Source organism: Cimex lectularius, unplaced genomic scaffold, assembly GCF_000648675.2.
Source record: "Cimex lectularius strain Harlan isolate CLEC.00 unplaced genomic scaffold, Clec_2.1 scaffold437, whole genome shotgun sequence".
NCBI classification, from domain to species: Eukaryota; Metazoa; Arthropoda; class Insecta; order Hemiptera; family Cimicidae; genus Cimex; species Cimex lectularius.
The window spans coordinates 67,063-94,189 of record NW_019392980.1 but is presented as its reverse complement, the minus strand read 5'-3'; the positions used below and the strand labels follow the sequence as shown (position 1 = coordinate 94,189).

The 27,127-nt window shown below is 35.5% G+C and overlaps 1 protein-coding gene across 1 annotated transcript in view; it reads right to left on the bottom strand.

Annotated features, from left to right (window-relative positions):
* Positions 1 to 1,017: 1,017 nt before the first annotated feature.
* The window catches only part of LOC106668052 (ankyrin repeat and death domain-containing protein 1B-like), a 52,091-nt gene continuing 25,981 nt past the window's right edge, over positions 1,018 to 27,127 (bottom strand). Inside the window, exons 4-14 of the mRNA XM_024229573.1 lie at positions 23,280 to 23,383; positions 18,819 to 18,934; positions 15,317 to 15,452; positions 12,691 to 12,888; positions 9,441 to 9,539; positions 9,282 to 9,380; positions 9,083 to 9,181; positions 3,107 to 3,202; positions 2,832 to 3,042; positions 2,624 to 2,752; positions 1,018 to 2,565 (exon numbers count right to left, since the gene is read on the bottom strand). Of these exons, the coding sequence (XP_024085341.1) occupies positions 2,492 to 2,565; positions 2,624 to 2,752; positions 2,832 to 3,042; positions 3,107 to 3,202; positions 9,083 to 9,181; positions 9,282 to 9,380; positions 9,441 to 9,539; positions 12,691 to 12,888; positions 15,317 to 15,452; positions 18,819 to 18,934; positions 23,280 to 23,383 (1,361 nt within the window). The 3' untranslated portion in view covers positions 1,018 to 2,491. The remainder of the gene's footprint in view (positions 2,566 to 2,623; positions 2,753 to 2,831; positions 3,043 to 3,106; positions 3,203 to 9,082; positions 9,182 to 9,281; positions 9,381 to 9,440; positions 9,540 to 12,690; positions 12,889 to 15,316; positions 15,453 to 18,818; positions 18,935 to 23,279; positions 23,384 to 27,127) is intronic.

The following is a 27,127-nucleotide window of genomic DNA, read 5'->3' as shown; positions in this document are numbered from 1 at the left end:
GCTTGCAGACCATCATCATCTAGGGAAGAAATCCTTCCCTCCACAATTTTCTTTGTCTTCAAAACTAATGTCTCCTTCTTGAAATTTTGAAACCATCTCCGAACGGTGCTTTCACTCACTCTGCCATCGGTTCCATCTAAATTAATGTTTCTTGTCGTTTGGACACCGTTCCGACCAAGTTCAAACTCGTAAGAAGAAATTTTGCGAAAAACACGCGTTGACCTCTTAGTAAAGATTAAATTATTCCCAAGTAGTGAAATGCATTATTTTCCGTCCAACCCAATATTTATATGCTCAGTTTACCCACAGTCTCCAGTTTTATTCATTTATTATGATGTTTAAAATTTATGAAGAATGGTTTAGGCTCGGTCCCACTGATATTTCCAAAAAGTGAAATTTTTACGTAACCCATATTTCAAAAATCTTCGCTTGATATATACTGCTTAGGTGTCATCTCCAGTTTATTGATAACTCGTGCCAGTCGTTGGTAAAATCCTGTGAGACTCCAAGGAAGTCGATAATGCTTTATATATCATCCGTTATTCGGTGAATTTGGTCGATTTTTGAACGTTTATCTCAGATTATCTCGTGAAGTAATAATCTCCAAGATGGGTCGCTTTTCCCGCTTTCCAGGCTGACTGTACCCATCGCTGTCAACATAATCACGTCCACTATACGCATCAGTAAAATATTGATTCACTGTATCCAGCTGTCTGTGTATAAGAAACAAACACTATCAGATACGTTTATCAGTGTGCCTGTGTAATTTCTGTATGAAAAATAGTTAATAAAATTTTCAGTTCATCACCCCAAAGAACACAGTACGATACTCAAAATCTGTTTTTTTTTTAAATACCCTAAAAAATTGATCACATGATTATAAATACTTGAAAAAGCGGTTGAACTTTTTACAATGTAATAAAAACATTAGCCAAGGATATTCAGAGATACAAAATTAAACAATTTTTGTAAATTTGTTGTATATTTTCTGTTACAATTAATGTACAGATATTTTATTCACCTACAAAATCTAATATTCATTTCAAAAGAAATTGTGAATTTATCAAAAGATATTTCGGTAGAATATATTTATTTTCCATTTTTATTCAAAAATATAATAACATCTTCAATTAAACCATACTGAAAGACAAAATTGTGATTCTTAGTATTAGCCAGGTTGAAGCAGAAGCGCGAAAAGTAAAGACAATAATACAATTTGAAATAATACAACACTAGAGATATAAATAAAACTTCATTTATAAAAGATATTATATATATAAATCTTAACAATGAAAAGTTATTTTATAACTCACTAAATTTTTAGAATTTTAACTATCAATTATGCTCATATTCTATTAAAACTATGTGAAACTGCAGCTATGCAATCTTCAGAGGACGCAAATATGTTCTGAACACTGAATCATATGAATACATAACAATAAACTAAGAATTAGTTGGCCAAAATTTTTACTAGAACGAACAAAAGTAACGATAAATATATATAAGCTCTTCTAATGTTTTACTAACTATTTTTCATTGACATTTTCAATTTAGCATCTACATTTCTTTACAAGACACAATTGTTTATGTAGTTTTAAAAACTTTTTGCACAATTCTGCTTAAGCCTGACGTTTTTTATGTTCTAGTTAAATTTTTTTTTTTTGGCATTGGATACATAAATACATTACAAGTGCATTTTATATTATTTTATATGAACAATCTATATTATTATGTGTTATCCACGTTAACCAGTGAATGAGGAAGATCAGAAGAGAGATTTGGTTGGTCGTCTAGGGACAGAATTTACCCAGCTGCTAGTTAGTATAAAATTTTTACGACAATTTTAGAGGAAAATACGAAAAAAATTCAAAATTCCTTGATTTCCCGAGCGAAAACCTTTCAGAGAAATTTATTTATATTTATTAAAATTAAATAGAATTTTTGACAATTTTAATAATTGTGATACAATGATACTAAATAATACATAAGCAATGCTAATTAATGTTTATGCATATTTTTCCAAATTTGCTTAAACATTAAAACCTACAATTCGCTTACCATTTATATAATTTTTTACAATTTCTAAATGTATTCTCGTCGAGACTTATGCATATATTTCTAGGACGAAATAAGTATGGCGTTTTCATTCCCTAATTTTTATAATGGTAGCTTATAACTACATTTTTCAAATATGATCATTTTTCATATCGGCCTTATGAGATTTAAATGATATCACACTATTTTTTATTTTTCAGTCACATTCCTGTACACTTGAGTCATTTTGATAGTTTTTTTAGACGTAACTCAGTTATGAATTTGTATCACCTAAGAAAAAATTAAATATTGACTTATAGTAAATGTACAAATCTATCCATCTTTTACATTTCTTCAAAAACATAAAGTCTAAAAAATACGTCAAAATTTTATTAAAATTTTAATAAAATAATCTGTGGTTAACGGTTAGAAACAAATTAGAAAAGAGTCTGGAGTCTTAGAAGACACTGCACAGCGTGCAACAAGTTTTCTTCTCGTAATTTTCACTGTTCATTTTCTTTTTGACAAAATCTGCAAACAAAAATTACTATCAATTATATCAGAATATGGCTCGATCTAGTTCAACAACCTGCGGGACTTTTGAAATTGACAGCTTGTAGGGTTGAATGGAGTTCTTTCAAAATGTCCGAATTCTCCGGAAGACCGTCCGCCCATATGAACATCATCCTTTCCCCGTGTTCTTTGAAACTCGCAGGTCCTTAAAAATGTATTTGTTTTCAACGCCATTTCTATTTTTTAAAAATTCAAACAAATAGCTTTAATATGAAAAAACAAACCAGCGTATTGCTGTTCAATTGCTTCTATCTGCTCCGCTGTAAAATTCCAATGGGCTGCCAGCTCCTTCCACTGCGAATCCGAAAGATGTTTGAAAGCCAATTTATGGAAAATTTCCTTCAGAACCTCACCCTTGTTAGGAGAAAGAGAATGCTTTTTTGGCCTTCTTAAAATTGCGTTTCTGACCGTTCCTTCTTTCGTTAAGTTGGATTCCTGTCATTCAAAATGCGGTTCCAAAATTCACGCATTTATGTCACTATTAAATATCCATACTTACACTTTCGGGGTAATCTAATCTTGCAGTCTTTATGATCATATCAACAATGGCAGTGAAACTACCTCTAGCAGCTATGTACAACGGTGTTCTTCCGTCCTACAAATATAAGTATGATATTTGAATACAAAATAAACTTAAAATAAAAACAATGAACTTCATTTTTACCGATTTTCCGTCTATTATGAAAAAGCAAGTAGATTTTCATAATGGTAATTTCATAATTTCCATAATCATAAAAAGTATTTCAAGGTACAAACCTAACAAACCAGCACCCGTTGGTTTTCACGTATGTGTTTTTTCAAATTTACGTTTAAAAAAAATACTGTTTCATTGCGCTAGAAGCTTTTGTCAATCATATCGGTAGCATGGAGGGAGTGATATCACAACATCAAAGTGAACGTGTGAAAAATGAAAAATACTCTGAAAATGAGCTATATGGTCGTCTTTGTATGTTTATATTCATGATTTTCCCTATTAAAACAAGGACACAACTTGATCGGCAGATTACATGCAAGTCTGCAAGTTTATGTTATTAAAAAAAACCTGTACTATCCAGAGTGCGATGAATGCATTATTTTTTAAAACAGCGCCTTCCTCTAAATCTGCCATTTAACCAAAACCACGTTTTATTGGAAAATATATCTTCAGGTCTCAAAGTGTTCGTTTTCTGAGTAATTGTGTTGAGAGAGCACTCTCAACGCGACACGCAAGGATGGCACAATTACGCAGAAAACGAACACTTTGAGACCTGAAGATGATCTCAATAAAGATCGAAACGTTGGCACGATAAATAAAATGTTTTTCTGAAACCGACATCACACCAGACCGCATCTCACAATTTCCGAATAATCATTGTAATTTGTGTAATAATTAATATAAATCTCAATCGAAACTTATAACTGGCGAATTTAGTAGGACTAGATTCACGCAACAAGGCACATGTCCCCAAACTCTACAAACGAACTACAACCTTGGAGAAAAGTGAAAAGTATGCCGACAAACAGAATAAGTGCATTGTATGACATATTACAAAAATTGAGCACTTAGAAAATTAAACTTTTCTCGCTAACCGACGGAGAACCAAATTGCTTGAAAATAATATTCTTGTCTGAAATAAAAAATTTAAGGATAGCGGGAATTATGAGGTGAATCCAAAATGTTAGCTCTCTTCATAAAAAATGTGGAAGAAGTAAGGACCATCTTTTAAATTCAATAGTCTCAGCGAAAACCGAATTAACGAAGCGGTATGTATGCCGCGTAATCAAAGGAAAGGATACATATGAGGAAAAAGATTTTTTATTCAGAAATGTTTTAGTTAACAAAATACGCACAGTTTACAATTGGAGATATTCACTAAAAGATGTACGAAAGACCTCGTAGAAAACGTTAGGGAAATTGTAGAGCAATTGGGTATCTACCGACCTAATTTAATAATAATAAATTTATGCGGAAAATATTGGTAATATAATAAAATGGGAGGCTGGTAGAACTCCACACAATTTCGGGTGGAAAACATGGCCAAAAGAACCACGGAGTCAATGACAGAGATGGAAAAATGAATGAGGAATAATGTCCAATATTTGACAAATAATCAGTCAACATTACTCCGACCAACGGGAATAATTCAATAAAAACTAAACTATTCACTTTTCCAAAACACACTTCTTTTCCAAACCTACAAAATCTCCAACCTTTCTTTTCGAAATCCCCAACCATTCTTCAAAATTACAAAAACCGCCTACTATTCCAAAACAGTAACGCACTAACACCTATATGACCAAGAGGAACTCATCGCGACAAAAACCAAATTTTGGCCAACACTCGCCCAAAACATTAATACAAAAGCTCTCTGTGGCCATTTCATTTGTCGCCAAGATTACACGGCATTTGAAAAATGGCAAAAAGGAGGGAAAATTCAAAAGGTGGGGTTGAGATTGGAAGTTAGTGCGCGATTGGATCGAAATCAAGATAGCTCAAGTGGTAGAGTAGCGGCGTTTCTAGCCGAAGATCGTGGGTCGGAATCCCGCTCATGACACTGACTTTTTTTAACTCAACTACAAACCTTAATTAATTGAAAGAAATTAGTTGTTTAGTATATTGGTTTGGTATTTTGTCATGTTGTATGTAGGTGAATTTACAAATAAAATTATTGTTCTTAGAGGGTGTTGAGGTTTATGAGTTTTGCCAGTTCCGTACAGTTTCCGGAGAGTTGAAAAATTGTTTTGGAATGATTTGTAGGTGTATACGTCAATTTTGTTTGTTTATGTGTTTCTTGAATGATTTTGTTGGTCTGCTTTATGAGTGATGGGGTAGAGTCTGATTTAAGTGTGTTGTATGTGTTTTTGTCGATATTTTTGTTAATTTTTTCGTTGTACTCTTCTTTTCTAATTGCTACTTTGTTTTGTTTTACCCGAAGAGAGAATAAATATGTCTCGATTATTTTTGAGAAAGTTTTTTTAGTGATTATTCAGAAATCGTGAGATGCGGTCTGGTGTGATGTTGGTTTCGGAAAAACATTTTCATTATCGGGCCAACGTTTCTATCTTTATTGAGATCATCTTCAGGGCCTGGGATTTACAAACATTGTTTAAATTTAACAAAAACCTGTAGGATGTGGACAAAAATGAATTTATTCAATGCAAACAAATATTTTTTTATATTCAATTTATTTCTACTCACCCAAAGTGTTTGCTTTTATCAGGTGAAAAGAGGCGACTCCTTATACAAAAATGTCTTTCTATACCGACTTCATCCCCACCTCTTCAAAATCCATTATATACGTATAAACATAAAAAAGCAATATCTCACTGGCACTGTCAACACGGCACGCAAGAATGGCACACTTACGCAGAAAACAAACACTTTGAGTGATTAGAAAAACTTTGAATGAATATAAAAATATTTTTTTGCATTGTATAAATGTACATTTTTCCACATCCTATTTGTTAAATTTAAACGATGTTTGTAAATCCCAGGCCCTGAAGATGATTTCAATAAAGATCGAAACGTTGGCACGATAAAGAAATTGTTTTTCTGAAACCTACATAATACCAGACCACATCACACGATTTCTGAATAATCATCGCCGAACGGTCACTAATCCCCACATTTTTTTTTAGTGTACGTTTGTTATGATATGTTGGGTTGATTGGTAGTGAGATGTAAGTGATTTGTTATTTTTTGTTTTTCTAAACCTACATAACACAAGACCGCATCTCACATCTTCAAATAATCGCAGCGACGTATCTAGCCAAAGATCGTGTGTTCGAATCCCGCTAGTGACACTGACTTTTTTATCTCGACCAATACCTTTCATAAATATTATTTAATTGAAAAATGTTAATTGTCAATCAGGCCACGAACTGTAATGGATTCAATAATTATAACAAAACTGACACAAAAATTTTTAGATTTATGCAGATTTGACGTAATGAAATTTGATAATAAGGAACCACTGTACGTCATTGACTAAAAAAACAAATCAAAAATCAATCGATACGGGTAGTACGCGTTCGTTCATCAATCTGCCTTTAGTAGAAAAACATTTTAAGTTAAATTAGAATACGAACTGATTGAAGTAGTTCGACCTCGTGGAAAGAAAACAGACGTACGTTACAGATTTCTGAACCGCTCAAAAAACGGACATGGAATATTTTCTATCATAAACAATCGATTTATTTTGTGGTACAGCCAACATTAAATGACTAAAGCGACAATCTATTTTCCAAATCACAGACTCGGAATATAGATCCAGAATTCGTTTATTTCAAAACGTCAAAAACAAACGCTGATTCTAGGAAGGAACATTCCGATTCAACCTAGAAAAGAACCACACATAAACTAAAATAACTTCTATGACAATAGAGGCGAAATCCGATAAAATAATTCCAATCAGAAAAAACGGTGAATCGCTGAAAAACGGGTGTGAAATAGGAAATAAAAAATATAAGTGTAAAAGATAGCAAAGCCCTTTGCTTAGCAATAATTTGTACCTCAAACGCCCAAGAAACTAGACGGCAATAGAAATTGGAAACTGCGATAAATCTAAAAGTCTGAAATGAATGGTAAAAAAATTCTAATACCAATTCAAGCTCTATCGATTTTATTTCCGAAACCGACTGGGCCATTGAAGATTTATTTGATTTAAATAATTGAAATTTCGACTTTCCATTACGTTTCTCTCTGAGAGATGCTGGGAACGGTGATATACCTGTAAAAACTGAATTTTTGGTACTTTCCGGCCAAAATGATTTGTTTTGAACTAAATTGTGCCAAGTGTAACCGGGTTATTATATTTAGTGTTGCATTGACGAAAAGAAAAAGAATGTAGGCGCTTTGTCGTGTTATTGCCGGAGAAAAACACAATTGATCTTTAGATTTTATGACTCATAAATGGAACCCAGAAAATACGGCACTTATTATGAAAATCTTTAAGTTCCTACTTTTTCAGTTGTAAGCATTTATTGTTGATTTAACGATCCAAGTCCGAAAGTTAATTTTATTTCTGTTTCACGTTCTGCTGAGTAAGTTTATCAAATGCGACAAACATTGATCTCAGCTATCGTTGCTGCATATTAATAAAACCGTGTGGACAAGTTGGGTTAAACTCTAGCCACGATAAACGCAAAATCTGTCATCTTCGTTCATTCGCGTAGCAATTCGGATGGTTTATGAACCTGAAACCCAACTTGTTGAAAACTTGTACAGACTTTGTTGTTTTACAGAAGTTGCATGTGTGATGTGGCGATATTGTAACGTTGAATTCCTTCTATTCTGTGTGTTCTGTGTGAATTTTGTTTACAGTCCCTTAATTCTCTCACTCTAATCAAAGTTACGCGATTACCGTGTCAAGAGCCCTCAGTTTGCACAGTATCACGCCTGGTTCGAATGGAGCCCTCAGGTAGGCAAGGTGCAGTTAATTTCCTTCTTTTCGTTTGATCAAAGTTTAGGGAAGATTTTAGCTGATCACAGCTCCCCGTCTTGGTCGGTGGGATCGATCTGGACATACATCGATGCGGCCACTCCAAAGATGTATCACAACTCAACCGCAATGTAAACTGCAGGCAGTCATCATAATTGGAAATTCACTACAATAGTTTTCGTGGTCCACTTGACCAATTAATATCTTTCAATTAATTAAAGTTTTTAGGTGAGATAAAAAAGTCAATGTCACGAGCGGGATTCGAACCCACGACATTCGGCTTGATACGCCGCTGCTCTACCACTTGAGCTATAGTGACCTCGCTCCACTCGGACACTAACTTCCCATCTCAACCCCACCTTTTGAATTTTCCCTCGTTTTTGCCATTTTTCAAATGTCGTGTAATATATTTGATTCTTGGCGACGTTCAAAATGGCAATTGAATTGAACAACAATTGAAAAATGGCAAAAAGTAGGGAAAATGCAAAAGGTGGGGTTGAGATGGCAAGTTAGTGTCCGAGTGGATCTCTAGTCACGATAGCTCAGAAGGTAGAGTAGCGGCGTATCTAGCCGAAGGTCTTGGGTTCGAATCCCGCTCGTGACATTGACTTTTTTATCTCAACTAAAAACCTTAATTAATTGAAAGATAATTAGAAATAATTAAGTTTATAAATTTTGATCATTATTTGATGGTTGATGCCTTAAACATTTTCATTTAAATCGCAGAGGGCCGGCGATAACCACTTGATGTTTGTTGGCCCATAATTAACATATACAGGTTTTACGACGATATTTCCAACACGATATGTTTTTGTAATTTAGAGCAAATTAGTTTAATCCTGGGGAAGAATCTGAGTACGGCTTAAAACCGGCGAAGTAACTAATGCACAAAACTAAACGTTTAAAAAATATTGTCGTGTAATAAAATAATACCTCTAACATAAGTTTTATTTTAATACTCAGGGGTTGTTCTCGAGAGTTGGGTTTACTGGAATGATGGAGGAGGTTTAAATTTGAGCGATTTACCCCTGTTAAGTGATTTTAATCAATCTCACCTGTTCTTTTTGTTCGATATTGGCTCCCGCCGACAGCAAAAGTTTGCATATCTCGGAAAATCCATTTTCAGCAGCAATATGCATGGGCGATTGAGACCGCTAATAAATAATATTTGAAAATTACATGACTAAAATATACACATATAATACATTTTAATTATGTATGGTAGTGATATGTAGTGTATGATAAATTCCATACCTCGTTCATTAAATTGACATTAGCACCTTTCGATATCAAAAGTTCGACAGTATCTACATCATTTGCATTACAGGCTAAGTGCAAAGCGGAATCTCCCTCCTGAGAAAGTTTTCTTTCATTAAATATGTGCGTGTCGTATGTTTTACGACATTTCATTACCTTATTTTGCCGGTCGATGTCACAGCCGTACTGGATCAAAGCTTCTATGATTCCCCTACAACCATGGCTACTGGCTATATGAAGGGGTGTATGACCTTTCTGTAAAATTATAATATTGTGTTAATTATTAATATTATAATATAAATTATATGATTTACTGTATATTAAAAAAAAACATTGCCAGTTCTAAAATTATTTAGAAAATATACACAAAATAAGGTGTTTTGGTAGGCCTGGGTCAGACGTCGTTGTTATTCCAGCAACCTTATTTTTCGACTAAAGTCATTAAACTCATTAAACTAAACTCACTGTCACTAATTCTTAAGTACATTATTTTAAATTATTTACAAAACATTAATGAAGTGGATCACTCAATAGCCCAGCAACGTTTTGATTTACTATATGTAACTTTTTATATTTTAAATGGCATTGATTTGTATATTAACCCTGCTTATTTTATTGTAAAATTAAGTTTAGTTTCGAAGGTTATCTCTAAAATTACACCCTGTCATATTAGCAAAGGCAGGAACGTGTTGTTTTTCGATGCCTGTTTTATTATAAAACTAAGTATATTTTACACATACATGTATACAGGTTTTACAATGATATTTACAACACATGTTTTTTGTATTTAGAGCAAATTATTTTAAACCTGGAGAAGAATCGTGGTATGGATTAAACCGGGCGTAGTAATTAATGTACAAAACTATATCATGCAAAAAATTTTTTTTCGCGTAGAATCTGCTTTGCTATTAGAATTTGAATAACTTGGCACCTTAAACTGTCCTGTTGATCAACTTTTGCTTAAGGTAATCCACTATTTTGTTCACACATTTTGAAAATACTATCTATTCTGAAAAAAAATTGTACAAGAAATTAAGATTTTTAGTTGAGATAAAAAAGACATTTGAAAAATGTCAAAAAGGAGGGAAAATTCAAAAGGTGGGGTTGAGATGGGAAGTTAGTGTCTGAGTGGATCGAGGTCACGATAGCTCAAGTGGTAGAGCAGCGGCGTATCTAGCCGAAGGTCGTAGGTTCGAATCCCACTCGTGACACTGACTTTTTTATCTCAACTAAAAAACCTCAATTAATTGAAAGATATTAATTGGTCAAGCGGACCATAAAAAATAATGAATTATACAAGAAATTCAAACTCTGTCCATTTGTTCTGGAGATATTGAACTTTTCCTTTAGAACTCGATAATTAAAATTTATAAAGTAACTGGTTAAAAAAATAATTTAAAAATGTAAAATTTAATTTGTTTCGGCTTTTTCCAAAGAAAGTTAATAAACTACAACAGTTCCTTCCGAAATTTTAAATTTTCATTTTTAATACTAGTTAAGCAATTTTTTTATTACGAGGGTTCGCAGTAGCGGAGGTTTTGTCAAATCTCGGGCTGTCGGTGTTTATGAAAAAAGTCGGTTGGGTTCAAATGGAAGGCCGCTGGATTCGAACCCCGGGCCTTTACCTTGCATTGATGAGCCTTGTCAACCGCTTAAACGGTGCGACGACTTTCCATCGTGGGTAAGTTGTTAGAGCCTGTTCTGAATTATTTCTCTATCTACTCCCTGCGCGAAGATGATGGTAATCAGAAGGACTTCCAGGGTCCAGTTTTTGGTCAAAGATGAAGATTAGATATTTTACTTCCTTAGAAATGGGAATCTGGTCCTTTTGGCACTAGTGGCTTTCATGCTCCTAGTTTTATGGAATATATGATAATTATAATAAGGTATTATTAAATGCCCTTCTTTTTGGCACAATCGTTTTGTTATGTTCTGAGCATGTTGCACAGCGTCTATGATGACTTCACCAAACGTCCTTTTCCGACTACCTGCATGTTCCAGGCAATAAAAGCGTAGGGAGGGAAAGCAGTATAATGAGATAGTTATTCAGATATATATCTGAATAACTATCGATTAACGGTCACTAATCTCTATAATGAGATAGTAAACCAGCACTGATCCGGCCAACAGGGCAACACCTTGAGGAGAGCCTGTGGTAATAAGTATGAGGAGACCTAGATATTTCATAAATTAATATTTATGGGATAAAAAAGTCAGTGTCACGAGAGGATCGAAGTCACGATATCTCAAGTGGTAGAGCAGCGGCGTATTTAGCCGAAAATCGTGGGTTCGAATCCCGCTAGTGACACTGACTTTTTTTATCTCAACTAATACCTTTCTTAAATATTAATTAATTGAAAAACGTTTATTGGTCAATCGGACCACGAACTGTAATAGATTTAATAATGAAACTGAAGTTATCTTCACGAAAGCTCTCCGTGGCCATTTCATTTGTCACCGCGAATCAAATAGATTACACGACATTTGAAAAATGGCAAAAAAGAGGCAAAATTCAAAAGTTGGGGTTGAGATGGGAAGTTAGTGTCCGAGTGGATCGAAGTCACGATAGCTCAAGTGGTAGAGCAGCAGCGTATCTAGCCGAAGATCGTGGGTTCGAATCCCGCTCGTGACACTAACTTTTTTATCTCAACTAATACCTTTCATAAATATTATTTAATGAAAAAAGTTAATTGGTCAATCGGAGAACAAACTGTAATAGTTATTTAATACAATTTTACCAGAAATCAAAATTACTTCGATTCTTTTATGATATATTGAAGTTTTCCTTCAGAATCTTATCATTTGCATTTCTCGATTCTTCTTTCCCTGGAGAAAGTATGTTTTTATTTTTTGATGAGAACCATTTAGGTTAAGCTTTTTTCTTTATGAAATGGATTAATGTTTTCCTCACGTTGACACATAATCCCACACCACCTTTTTAGTAAATTGGAGGACTTTGTATTTGAGAAGATAGTTTAAGTCCAACAGTTTCTTCATACTTACCCTTTATTATTACTAGTAGGACATCAACATAAACTGCGTAATCAATTCTTTAAACAACAAAAGTGGTGATAAAACACCCCTTGGGGAATCATTATTGTGGTATTTGCATTAAAAATTACTCAAGTAAATGGAATACAAAAACAGTAATATTTTGTCTTTTCAGCACAGAAAAAACTTCGTCTATTACCAATACGCATTAAAACATAGATGCCTAGTTAAGAGTTACAAATTTATTTTTAATTATATTATTTAATTTAGACGGTAATTTTGCAGTAAAATATGTAATTAGCCCTGAAACAATTAATTGTTTTCTTCCCACAGCAAGGAAGTTTGTTAGGTCAATCATTTGAAAAAAAGGTTTTGTTTGGTTTCTAATAAAATATATATTGCTTTGATAACTTACATTATTTTCTACGTTGATTTGAGATCCTCCTTGTAAAAGAATGTACGAGAGCTGGGTGTAGAGATTTTCGACGACTAGATGAAGAGGTGTATTTCCTTCCTGGTCTTTCCCTTCGAGGGAAGACCCGTGCTCAATCAGTAATTCAGCAACGGATTCATGACCATTTTCGCAGGAGAGGTGAAGTGGTGTTTTTCCAATCTGAAAACATCGTCAATCGAATGAGGCAGAAAAATTAAATAAAAACTTTATCTAATATACAAAACAAATAATTAAATTATTACGACAATAAAACAAGGTTTCAAAGGTCACAGGTTGGCCGTATCGATCTAGCCCTGGGTTAACTTAAAGGAGAAAACGATGCTCATTAAAATATAATCTTCACAGAAAAACAAATCGACTCATTCCTTTTATCTTCTTCTTTATAAAGCAACTTTTTAGGTAAAGAAACATAATACAATATAATGAATTGTTTAAACCTTAAAACCATAGAAAAAGTGATCTTACAAAAAATTGAAAAGAAATTGTTTCCAGAAATTATGGCCAAAGACACCACCCAAATGAATTGATTCTTTAAAAAAAAACACATATTGGACCTACACTGACACAAGCAAACCATAATCAGTCTTCCCACTGGGGTCGCAATGTCTTATAACAATGAGGTTCTTTAGCGTGCGCACCTAGCCTACCGGCCTTATCACACGTTTCGATTCTCAAGTTAGGAGCGAATCACCTCCGCGCGCGGAAAATGTGCTTCTTCTCAGAAACCCACAAATCCACAGACTAATCGATAAACATGCTGACTTCTCCCGCTTTCCCGTTCCGAGGGGTTTGGGTTAACTTTGTGAACTTAACAAGTTGCCTGCCCACGTAATGGGAACTGACAAAAGTGGCCGAAATGCATCAGCCAAGTAACCCAACGAACTCCCTAGATAGAGAAGACAACTCTATCTCCCTGGGTGAAGGGGCTCCGCAAGCGTCGAAACCTCTGGATCCGGAGAAGGATCGGACCACCTAGGCTAAGCCTATAGCGTCCCTCGAATGCGCATGGCAGGTGTAGGCTGAGCTCGACTGGAGATTTTACCGTAGGCGGTGCTAAAATGGTTAAAAATTCCACTTTAAAAGAAACCGCGGCCGGAGCGGATCCGAAAGTTTCGACGCTGAAGGAGCCCCAACATTCTGGGAGATAGAATCGCCTTCTCTATCTAGGGAGCGCGTGGGAGACCGGGCGGATGTATTTCGGCTTAGGTAAGAATAACCTGCTCGCGGCATACGGTCTGGTGCTCAATGCAGACCCGGCCACTTGGAATGGACAAGAGGGGAGCGAGGTTGTCTTGCCCCTTCGGATCTGAGCTGCCTCTACACCAATGCTGCGACAGTAACATCATTCTGTCGTATGTGGAGGTGCGTCAGCTCTCCTCATGACAATCAAAACGTCCGATAGGGCCGAATAGGCTAGGTGCGGACGTTAAAGAGCCTTTTTAGGATGACCGAGTATGCGGGAACCTTACTGCACGGAAGGAGCGTAAGAAAACTTATTTTGGGGCCTGGAAAAGAAATAGAAGTAATTATTGGCCATGAAGTCTCGGTGGCACCTCACCGGAGGTTGGATACCTCTTGTGGTGTCCTGACATGCCATGACCTCCAGAGCGGCAGGATCATTAAGGAATATCTCTAATAGGAGGATGGAGTGAGTAGGATGAACACCCGAACGAATGCGAAATTTGTACGTACGGCGAGTCTGGTCCTCACTTTTGACACCGTAAATGTCCTGACGAAATATGGGTAGCCTTATATATATTAGGTACATGCCAGCCCTACTGCGTTTTTACAAATACCAACGCGTTGGGCATATGTGCTTTGCGAGTGAAAGAGGGAAGCTCACCCGAAAGAGTCGACGTGCCGCCTTGTGATGGAGGAATATCGAATACTGCATGAATGGTATTTAAATCGGAGTGAATTGGGTTTGGAAGTTTAGGTGCCGAATTGACCTAGCTGGAGCAACCTCGTTGGCTGGACAGATAATACTGAGGTCTTTCCCCGAAATGCCAACACCCGNAGGAAGTGACGATTCAAATAAAGTTTCACCTGCAAAGAATCGTGTGCGGGGCATCCATCAAGCTGGAGAATCATACTTTGTCGTTGTTGCAGAGGAGCTTCTGATTGTTGTTAAACGCCCCTCAAATAATTGAGGAACTGAACACCATTTAAATGATTTTAGTAGAAATAAGGTCAAATTAATTTATTTCCGAGAATTCCACACCAAACGTTGATACTGTGAACCACCTGATGATGAAAAAGTACAAAATTCTCGGATTTTCCTCTGCCCACCTTCGAAAATTCAATCGGTTTAGTATGCCATTAAAGGTGAACATGGATTCATCAGTCCATGGGATGTATGGAAGAACGTTTGCTTCAGCCTCCCAATCGACATTTGTGCAAGTAATATTAGTCCCTAGACAAGATGAGAGCGATATGGCTTAAAATTGTAAGTCCGGTGTATGTCTCTAATTTCACTTTTCGTAAAACCTAAAACCCTTCCAACAAGCCGGGTTCTCAATGATGGAACACCAACGGATCCGTATCTCCACATATTACGAACATCAAGCATAACCGTTTTGTGGTTTACTCTGAGGCGATCAGGAAACTTCTGGGAGAACAACGCAACTGCACGACGCGCAATACCACCACTATCCATAAAGCAGTTGTACATATGAACTCGTTCTTGGTCGGACAAAAGGTGTTCTTCGGTTGATTTTGTAATACTGAATGTAACGAATATGGTAAAACTTATTTGCTTCCGGGAATTACGATTTTCTCCCAAAATGACAGAATATAAACAATAAATGCAATTATTGTTTACTTAAGTGAAAAAAGCAAATTATTAGAATTACAACGAAACGCGAAATGCGTTTTTTCAATTTTTGTGCCATAACTGTGTCACTTTTGTGGAATTTAAAATCCGATTGAACCGTTGGTTTGAGCGTAAAACATTCTTTAAAATGGTGTGCCAGGACGTATGGGGTCGAATTTGAAATTTTGAACTTGATCTGAGGTACCCTGTGTAATTTTTTTCCAAAGAACTCTAAACATTTGAAACGACTAAAAAATGTTAAACACATATTTTTTTGTTTTTTGTTAGCGTCATTGGTTCAAGAGAAATTCATCCGGGCCAGGTGACCCTGCATAATAATAATCGTGGTACGAATGTCATACTAAAACAATTAATTAAGGTTTTTAGTTGAGATGAAAAAAAAGTTAATGGCACGAGCGGGATTCGAACCCACGATCTTCGGTTTGATACGCCGCTGCTCTACCACTTGAGCTATCGTGACCTCGATCCACTCGGACATAAACTTCCTATCTCAATCCCACCATATGCGCACGAATCTAGCCGAAGATCGTGGGTTCGAATCCCGCTCGTGCCATTAACATTTTTTTCATCTCAACTAAAAACCTTAATTAATTGTAAATTGGTCGAGCGGAACTTGAAATTAGTGAATTTAAAGTCATACTAAAAGTTAGTTTAATGAACACAAATTTTTCCAATCTTTTGGCTATTTGTCCTTTTTTAAAGGATTTTGCAAAAGGAACTTAGATAATACCTTTTTCCAGTATCTAATAATATTATTCCAAATTTACATGTTGAAGATTGTACAGGGATGATAAGTTAAAATGAAGAATACCTTCACTAAAGCTCTCCGAGGCCATTTCATTTGTCGCCGAGAATCAAATAGATTATCCGACATTTGAAAAATGGCAAAAAAGAGGGAAAATTCAAAAGGTGGGGTTGAGATGGGAAGTTAGTGCCCGATAGGATCGAAATCACGATAGCTCAAGTGGTAGAGCAGCGGCGTATCTAGCCGAAGATCGTGTGTTCGAATCCCGCTCGTGCCACTGAATTTTTTATCTCAACTAAAAACCTTAATTAATTGAATTTAGTGTTAACAATGTTTTTTATGAAATATGGATCGATTTTTTGGGACGTCATCATGAAGTTCAAAGACTATAATTAATTCACTGTGAATAATTTATTATTCATTTTTAATTTACGATTTAATTTGTTTTTATTTGTGAAATCTGCGTAAAGAATTCTGTTGGGATTTGCAGTTTCCTTCTGCTTTCATTGATGCATTATGTACTATCTTCATTCCAAATCTCGCCAGGAGGTTTTTGTCTGTGTCCAGGGGCGTATTTCGGTATTTTCTTACTTTCACCATGTCTTATATCCTAAGACGTTCAAAGATAGTGTGGATCCTTATACAACGAGATTTCGTTTTGTGCAACTAATCGTTTTAATTTGTTGAGTTTGCTTATGTAATCTATTGTTTCTTCTTTTTCGGGCTGTTTTCTAATTTAATTAAAACGTAACCCAAATACGTTGGAACTAATCAGTCCCATGTCCTTGTTACATGCTTTATTTAAGAGATCTATTTCGGACTCATCCGCCGTCAGTTTCTGATCCGGAAATACATTTTTTTAATATAATCTTTATTTATATTTTATGTTTTACTATCATTTTGTGGAGAGGGATTACTCACATTATTATTGTTATCAAGTAGAGTTACATGATCTCATCCTCATACATGCGAGCCATACTATTTTGTAAGTTGTCTTTGTTTTGTTATTTGTTTGACATTATTGCCTCAGGAAATCACATCGTACAGTTTAATCATAAAACGCAATGAATAACAATAAAAAAAATTAAAGTTGGTATAGAAATAATTATAATTAATAATGTAAATGTTGGACCAATTTAATAGAATTGTTTTTTTTACCCTGCTACTGACAGAAAATAGATAATACTTGATTGGCAGTTTGACAATCGCAATATACTTCGCTTTGTTGTCAAAAGCCTTCAGGCGTCGTCTTTTAGCAATATAACATTTCTTGCTCGACAGCTCGTTCATTACTGCTTACCACAGTTACCAGTGCCATCATTTTTTTCCCTTTGTGGAAAGGAAAATATTTTTCTTTTTTGGGACTTAACAAAGTCATATTTTGTTCGTCGAAAAACATAAGTTAGCCGCTTATATCTTATATCAGTAAAACTCTATTTTGCTTAAGATGAGCACAACATAAAAAATGATCGGACAATCTGTCCTATCCGGAAAATTTTTGTTTAAACAAAATAAAACTCTCCAGATGGACTGTTATGGCAGGTATACATATTTATGATTTATAATTTTTTTAATAGATCAAGTATGACAAGATTTTCTTAATAGGTTGACAGAATCTTCTTGCTACTCGCTGTTTCAAGTTATAAAATTTTAAAAAAGTCATTAAAATTATGGAAATAAATAACAGAAAGAATGTTTATATCGATATAATTTATTTTCTATTTGCGTTAATTTTTTAAAATAGGAATGACTGCTATCCCTAGTGGGGAGATTATGGATATTGAGTGGGAAGGTAGAAAGGGAGATTTTAGAAAACATTATTCTTAAAAACATTTTATTAGGTTTCGTGGCACGTTTGACCAAATAAATTATTTTCAATTAATTAAGGTTTTGGTTGAGATAAAAAAGTCAGTGTCACAAGCAGGATTCAAACCCACGACCTTCGGCTAGATAAGCCGCTGATCGACCACTTGAGCTAACGTGACCTCGATCCACTCGTACACCAACTTCCCATCTCAACCCCTTTTTGAATTTTCCCTCCTTTTTGCCATTTATTTGGTCAAGCGGACCACGAAAGCTAATAAAATGTAATAAGCAAAATGATGTATACTTCACGAAAGCTCTACGTGGCCATTTCATTTGTCGCCGAGAATCAAATAAATTAAACGAAATTTGAAAAATGCCAAAAAGGAAGGAAAATTCAAAAGGTGGGGTTGAGATGAGAAGTTAGTGTCCGAGTGGATCGAGGTCACGATAGCACAAGTGGTAGAGCGGCGGCGTATTTAGCCGAAGGTCGTGGGTTCGAATCCCGCATGAGACTGACTGTTTTATCTCAACCAAAACCTTAATTAATGAAAAGAAAATTCTTAAAAACGAAATCAACTTTTCCAAAGATTGTACACTTCCTCTACATACATAATTTCTGCAAATGATTTTATATTTTTTCAAAATACGATTGTCCACTTGCAAATAATGAATCAATCAATTATTGGTAGTATAATAAATGTGTACCTTTTGCAATTGCTTACCTTGTCTTTGGCTTCGATGTCGCATTTGGCATTAATGAGCATTTTCATTATATCCGTGTTACCTTTAGATGCAGCCCAATGAATTGGAGCACGTCCATACTAGCAAAATAATTACAATTATTTTAGTAGTTTGATTTAACAAAATACACTGATGGACAAATTCAACGCACTCTCTATTTATTTAGCTTAAAATTAAATTCATTCCTTTTCTATAGTAGTTACAGTTACAAACAATCGTAATCAAAGTGAACAGTAATGGTTGGTTTACTTATCTGCTCACTTTTGTACTGATTAACCCCATTTATACAAATAGCAGTATTATGCTGTTCCACTCTGCTGCGCCTAAAGATCGTTTTTAGTTAAAATTTTCCATTCGTTGGTTTCTTTGATACTACTCTTATTCTTTCACCTTGTTTGATTTGAGTCGCGCATTTGAGTAAGTATGACAATGTAGAGTTTCAATCTTCGTAGAGGTCAATAGACAGGTGAAGAAAGAAGAAGATTAATTGTTGGGTTCACCAACACTTCGGCAACTTATTAGCCCTGATATAGCCCTGATGATGGCACAAGTTGCCGAAAGTTTGATGAACCCAACAATTGATAAGATTGAAACTCTACATAGATTATATGCAGGTCGATCAAAAAACATCATATCTATAATATGACAATGTCAGTGTCATTAGAATATTAGAGGGCGGATACAGTCAGCGCGAAATTGCCAGTGAAAATCACTACAATAGGAAGGGTTCTTCGGCGTTTCAAAGAAATAGGGATACGAAATATAAGGCCAGAACAGGGTCGTCCTAGATACATGGACGGGAGAGACGATAGATTCATAAGGCTCTACAAAACCGCAGCATTACGGGAAATGAGATATGAAAAGTCAAAAATGTTTTGGTTTCCTCTAGTACAGTATAAAGATGGCTCAGTAAAAATAAAACCTCATGGGGGAAGAGGTCTTTTTACAGATGAGGAAGCGTTGGCCTCAGATCTTTATATGGACCTAATTACGTATGGAAACGCTTAGGAGAAAAGTACTCCCCATACTGTACGGAGGTGACATTCTACAGCGCCTCATTGATGTTCTGGAGGGGCATTTCGTCGGACTCCCACACGAATTGGTTGTGAAGCAAGAAAGTAACTTCACAGAGGATAGACATAATCGACGAAAATGTAATGCCATCGGTGAGAGATTGTTGCTAGTGCAGGATAATGCCAGGCCCCAAAGAGCACGTATGACTTCGTGAAATTGGATGGAATTGATTGGTTAGTTAGGCCCTCTCTATGTCCAGATTTGAACCCAATTTCACATTTGAGAACTGCGACTCGAGCGCGAGTACGACTGTGAATCCCAGGTCCTAACATCATAGAAGAGTTTGAAACTCTTGATGAACAGGTAAGAATTACTCAGGATCTAGAAATCTTTTCCATGGAAGACAAAGGCGTTTAACGGAGAAGATTCGTGCCAGATGTGGTAAACAATATTTAAAAAATAATTTTATTTGTTTTTGAATTTGTTTTTACTTAATATTGCTATCTTTAGAATTAAGTAATAAATATATTCGTTTAAAATGTTTTATGTTTACAAACAAATCTATTGTTGGAAAGCAAAATATGAATAAACCTACGTAAATTAAAATATTTTGTCCATCAGTGTATATATGCATACAGTGGGCCAAAAAATTATTTATATGCTTGGTTTTTTGGCAATTTTTTCTTTATTTTGATGTTGTACATTGTTTAGACCATAAATAAGACAGTAATATGCTGTAAGTATTTTCACTTAAATTCCTTCACTTAGATGAAACAGTAAAATAGAAAAATTGTTATTTTGAAAGCCAAAACACTGTTTATAGAGTAATTGGATGATGTTGTTTGGTTTACTTTAGAATCTGGAAAAGTTCGGTCGAAAATCATGAGAATTATGTTTCGTAATGTAACTCAAGTCTAATTTTTGCAAATTTTTCGAGTCACAAATTTCCACTATCCGTATTGAATTCACACGTTTTTGTCCGCTTGACCAATTAATATCTTTCAATTAATTAAGGTTTTTAGTTGTGATAAATGTCAGTGTCACGAGCGGGATTCGAACCCCGACCTTCGGCTAAATACGCCGTTACTCTACCACCTGAGCTATCGTGACTTCGAACCGCTCTGACACTAACTTCCCATCTCAACCCCACCTTTTGGATTTTCCCTCCTTTTTCCTATTTTTCAAATGTCGTGCAATCTTTTTGATTCTCGGCGACAAATGAAATGGCCACGGGGAGCATTAGTGAAGATATACTTCATTTTAATATTAAATTCACTAGTTTTCGTAGTCCGCTTGACCAATTGTATGCGTATTGAGTTGACCCTGACCTCCAACAGAGTCACTTGGCCAGTAGAACAACTCGGTGGTAGCTTCTCAAATTTGAGACTTTTAAACTACACTCACTTCAGGCAATAAAAATGATCTACATTCTCTTCTCCTGAACTTCAGCTCGAAAATGGGAAATGTTGGCTATAATAATGGTGGCACGCCAAACACGAACCACCATGTTTATATCTATCTGATAAATATTGAATGGAAAAACACCTTAAACAAACCGCCTTATTTTAAAAATAAATATCGTTCACAGAGAGATAACTTGAGGAAAGACAATCAGCCAATTTATTGGCTCCTTTTTTCAAAACAATCATACTTTGGACTCGCCTGAACCAAAAATGTGTGAGGGTTTATGTATATATGTTCCTGAGCGGATGCGCTGCTAGAGATACTTTTTTGACCTTTTTTTGCTATAAAGTCTACAAAACCCTTACAAGCAGGCACAGCCTTTTTATGAACTTCCGCTTTGAATTAACGACGCGACATTGGGTCTATCAATCTGCAAAAAAGGCACGTCACTCAGATCAATCAACTTGATTCGGCAAGCAATGGTTCAATCATGTTCAAAGATGAATCCGGTATAGACAAACCAACAGATCCCACATAATTTTATAATTGGTCGTACTGAAACCTTTCCTGATCCAAGAAGTTATTAATTTCATAATCGAGCAATTTAAGTAGTTCATCAGAATCTGTACAATCTCAAAAATCTCCTTCGAAATGATGATCAATCTTTCGTAGCCTTATACATGGTTTCAATTGGATGGGAACATCTGGTGTTGGAGAGATTGACAAAGTATCTTGCACATAAAACTTTGTGTTATCTTTCATTTAGCTGGTTAAGCGGACAGCGAAAACTAGTCAATCTAATAAGTAAAAATGAAGAATATCTTCACTTAAGCTCTCCGTGGCCATTTCATTTGTCGCCGTGAATCAAATAGATTACACGACATTTGATAAATGGCAAAAAGAAGGGAAAATTCAAAGGTGGGTTTGAGATGGGAAGTTAGTGTCCGAATGGAGTGAGGTCATGATTGCTCAAGTGGTTGAGCAGCGGCGTATCAAGCCGAAGGTTCAAATCCCGCTCGTGACACTGAATATTTTATCTCAACTAAAAAACATATTTAATTGAAAGATATTAATTTATTTTCTTGGGACGTTTCCTTATATTTTGCTCTGAACAGATATTTCTCATAGGGTCTCGAATGAAACACCATGTATATTAGAATAGAGCCACCTTTTGAATTTTCACTCCTTTTTGCCATTTTCAAATGCCGTGTAATTTATTTGACTCTCAGCGACAAATGAAATGGTCACGGAGAGGTTTAGTGGATTCAAATTCACTCGGAAAATTCAAAGGTGGGGTTGAAATGGGAAGTTAGTGTCCGAATGGAGCGAGATCACGATAGCTCAAGTGTTAGAGCAGCGGCGTATCAAGCCGAAGATCGTGGGTTCGAATCCCGCTCATGATACTGACTATTTTATCTCAACCAACAACCTTAAATAATTGAAAAATATTAATTGGTCAAGCGGACCACGAAACTAGTGAACTGTATGTTATGTTTAATTCCACCTAAAAAAAGCGTGCCGAATTTGGTAATCCAAAACACCTACTTATTACAAAAAGAAATCGACCCCAAATAAACCCAAAATTGTTCAATATCCACGACCACTACATTTCCCCAACATATCCAGTCACATGCTGGTGAGAAAAATTCAAAATTTAGACGTCTCGCAAAGAAGCTTATAGTAAGTAAAAGCTGGTATAAATCACACATGAAGTTTCACAAAACCTAATAGAATGCTTGAAAAGTTGTGAACTGTTAATTTTCGTAGTTTTGTGAGTGTAAGCATAACTTTTTGGGATCAAAAATATAATTTTTCAAATTTTAATTGTTCACCTAAATATTTTTTAACAAACAATTTCAAACTTGTAATTGATTCGTCCAGTCTATGGTCCAAAGAAGGTTTTAGCTATAAAATAAAATTAAAGATGAAACTCGAAAAAACTGTGTGTATAAATAATTTTTTGACCCACCTATTTTAATGGGGATTTGTGTATTTAAGGCGACTTACATTATTCCTAGAGTTGACATCAATCGGCTCTTTCAGCACCTGCTCTACTACTTCAGAGTCGCTTTTGATCACAGCCTCATGAAGTAAGAGATCATTTTTAAGAACTGCAAAAGAAAATTAGATTTTTTAAACACATTATACTTATTGAAGACGATAAATATCAGATTATAAATTTTTAAAAATAACGTCTTGTACAGTACCGTAAACACAAAAATTTAACTTATTTCTTGGATATTAAAAAGTAAATTGGATCGTGGAATAATCGTAAAATTGGGAACGGCTGTAGCCGTGTATTTAAGGCATAAGATTCTCGGCTGGTAGATCGGGAGGGCGTGGGTTCGATTCCCACCGTCTGCTTTGGATTTTTTTCTGAGGGAACAGTGGCCGCAATGAAAATTGAAACGGCACTTATCAATGGAAGTCCTGGTGTAGGATCAAATTTCAGCGACCCTCAATTTGGTCTAACCTATTTCGAAAATGAGTTTCTTGGACGAAAAACACTGACATAGCAGTTGTAATTTCTCGAGTGAGTTTCGCTCACGTGTTGCGAGCTCCAAAAAATGCAGCCAGCAATAAGTCCAATAAGTTCCATAGAGCTGCAGGACTCATGGAAAAATTCTCCATTTCTTGGTATCCATCACAGCAAAAAGTCATAAAACTGGTTAATGTCATAATGTCAATGTTTATGTTTAAAATAAACTACGTTAAATGACCCTAGAAGCATAGTTGGTAAACTCTTAATGATTAGCAATCTTCGATTTTGAAAAATATTTGAATAGCATTAAGCAGTAGGATTTCTACAACTTCTCAAAATAGGGAAATCTAAACTTCTATAAAAAAACTACACTTTTCTAACACCGCAACAACGATCGCTCACTCAGACGTTCTGCCTGGCAACAAATTAAAGACAAAACATTTCCACATGGCTAATTTTACCGAATTCACATTTTGTAATTGTCTTTTCATTAATTAAGGTTTTTAGTTGAGATAAAAAAGTCAGTGTCACGAGCGGGATTCGAACCCACGACCTTCGGCCAGATACGCAGCTACCACTTGAGCTATCGTGACTTCAATCCACTCGGACACTAACTTCCCATCTCAACCCCACCTTCTGAATTTTCCCTCCTTTTTGCCATTTTTCCATTTTGTAAATGATAGTTCTCCTAACAGATTTGTAGTTTACAATAATGCTTGCTGCTTGTAAGTATGTCTGGTTTGAATGCTGGGCCGCTGGATCCGAACCTGGGACCTTTACCTCACAGAGATGAGCGCCGTGTCAACGCCTAAACCGTTGAGGCCATCGACGCCCCTCACACTGTTCTATTTAAATTGAAATTGAAATTCTGTTTTGTTTTATTTAGATGGATTTTAAATTCAGAAAATTTGTTCGATTTTGTTTCTTTAACACTCGTTTTAATTCTTTGCCACTTTGTCCAATATATTTATTATCGCAAACATTGCAATTAATTTGGTAAACCCAACTTTTTAACTTTAGTTTTTGAGAGCATATTTCTAAGTGAACCTCTGAAAGCTACTCTAAAACTTTTTCCTTTAAGAATTTTACCCACTTTTGCTGATAGTTCCCAATGAATAGCAAGCAACGAATACGTAATGATTCATTTTTGGAGGATAGCTGAGCTTCAACCTGATGATAAACTACAGTTAATTAAGGTTTTTAGTTGAGATAAAAAAGTCAATGGCACGAGCGGGATTCGAACCAACGATCTTCGGCTTGATACGCCGCTGCTCTACCACTTGAGCTATCGTGACTTCAATCCACTCGGACACTAACTTCCCATCTCCACCCCACCTTTTGAATTTTCCCTCCTTTTTGCCATTTTTCAAATGTCGTGTAATCGGATTGGATTCTCGACGACAAATGAAATAACCACGGAGAGCTTTAGTGAAGTATACTTCATTTTAAATCATTAACTTCACCCCACCTTCTCTTCACACTTCATCTTGAGATCGGTGGATACTAGCCTCGCGATCGGAGGTGTGGCCACAAAGAGGGCATTCTGGCGGGCGCCTTTTTCCTTAAATATCTTGTTTCTCGTGCAAACAGTCTATTTGGTCATTTTTCTTTCATTAATCAGTCTAGACTTAAACGATTTTAAATAGCACGTTTCAAGTGTTTCACATTTGTCAGATGTGCAACGACTGACGTTATGGATTACCTGCCACTGTGTTGATGTGATCGTCGTTATCATTAAGAATTTATATTGAAACTACGAAGAAGGAATAATTGTCCGGCTTATAACATTCTTGTATGGAAGGTAAAACGTCCTTGGAGCCCTGGAGAAAATTGCGGTTGGCAGGATAACTAGGAATTCTTCTTCAACAGAAGTTATTGCCTCGGTTCCCCAAGGAAAATACAACAAATTCGGAAAGATTATTTGTACAACGGTTGAAATGTTGACAATAATTGATATCCGTTACTCAATAAAGATATCAGATGGTAAATTAGGAATAATCAGTCTTTCGCATTGACATTTTGAGTACAAAGCGGGGCTAATTACAGTCGGCATAGAATTGTTCTGATTAATCACCGATACCCTTGACGGATCGATAAAGAGCCAAACCCAACAGTACAGCCCGAATCTATAAATATTTCGAAAGAATCGCAGTGCGAGAATTTACTCATTATTCCTTCCGGGATCAATCCCCTTTTATTTAATTTTCTCAGAGTCAGTTCATATTACAGAGGTTATATTTCTCTCTGAAAATTTCACCTTACAATCTGAGAAGTCTTTTATTCATTTGAGGAGGAAATGTTTACGAAGTTAAGTGTTAAATATTTACTTATTTGTTATTCACTTTTTTTAAAGGTCTGGTAAATATATTACAAGGGAGATTCGGTTTGTAAGTAGATCATTTGATTTTCACATGAATGATGAGTGGGTCTGAAAAGTTGAGGTTTGTTCTCCGTGGCCATTTCATTTGTCGTCGAGAATCCAACCCGATTACACGACATTTGAAAAATGGCAAAAAGAAGGGAAAATTCAAAAGGTGCGGTTGAGATGGGAAGTTAGTGTCCGAGTGGATTGAAGTCATGATAGCTCAAGTGGTAGAGCAGCGGCGTATCAAGCCGAAATCGTGGGTTCGAATCCCGCTCGTGCCATTGACTTTTTTATCTCAACTAAAAACGTTAATTAATTGTAATATATTATGCAATATTCAAAAATTTGTACGAATCTAAGGTTATCGTATTAAGCTAACTTGAAAGCAACAAATTTCTAGAAGAAAAAATCGCACGATAAATGTAACGCGTAAAAACTTACGAACATTTTTATTTGAATAAGTATACTTTCTGAACTTGTAGTTATTAAAAACTTGTATGATTCCATCAGAAAATTTGCACCCTTAATCGACAGTTCGCTTTCTTTAAGTTTACGTCGCTGCCCTCCTTGCTTAAGCGCGGATTTTCATTGAATAATAAATTTCACTATAATATTAGGGATAGATTTCATTTCATTTCTCGGCGAGAATCAAATAGATTACAAGACATTTGAAAAATGGCAAAAAGGAGAGACAATTCAATAGGTGGGGTTGAGATGGGAAGTTAGTGTCTGAGTGGATCGAAGTCACGATAGCTCAAGTGGTACAGTTGCGGCGTATCTAGCCGAAGGTCGTGGGTTCGAATCCCGCTTGTGACACTAACTCAACCAATACCTTATATAAAAATTAATTAATTAAAAGATTATATTATTAATTGCATATTCCATTTATTTTAAAATATTGTTGCATTGGAAATGGAAATCATACATTGCTCATAATAAAATTAAACTATCTCGATATATATGATTTTACATATTACGCTTTAGTAACACTTATCTTGTGTTTCATAA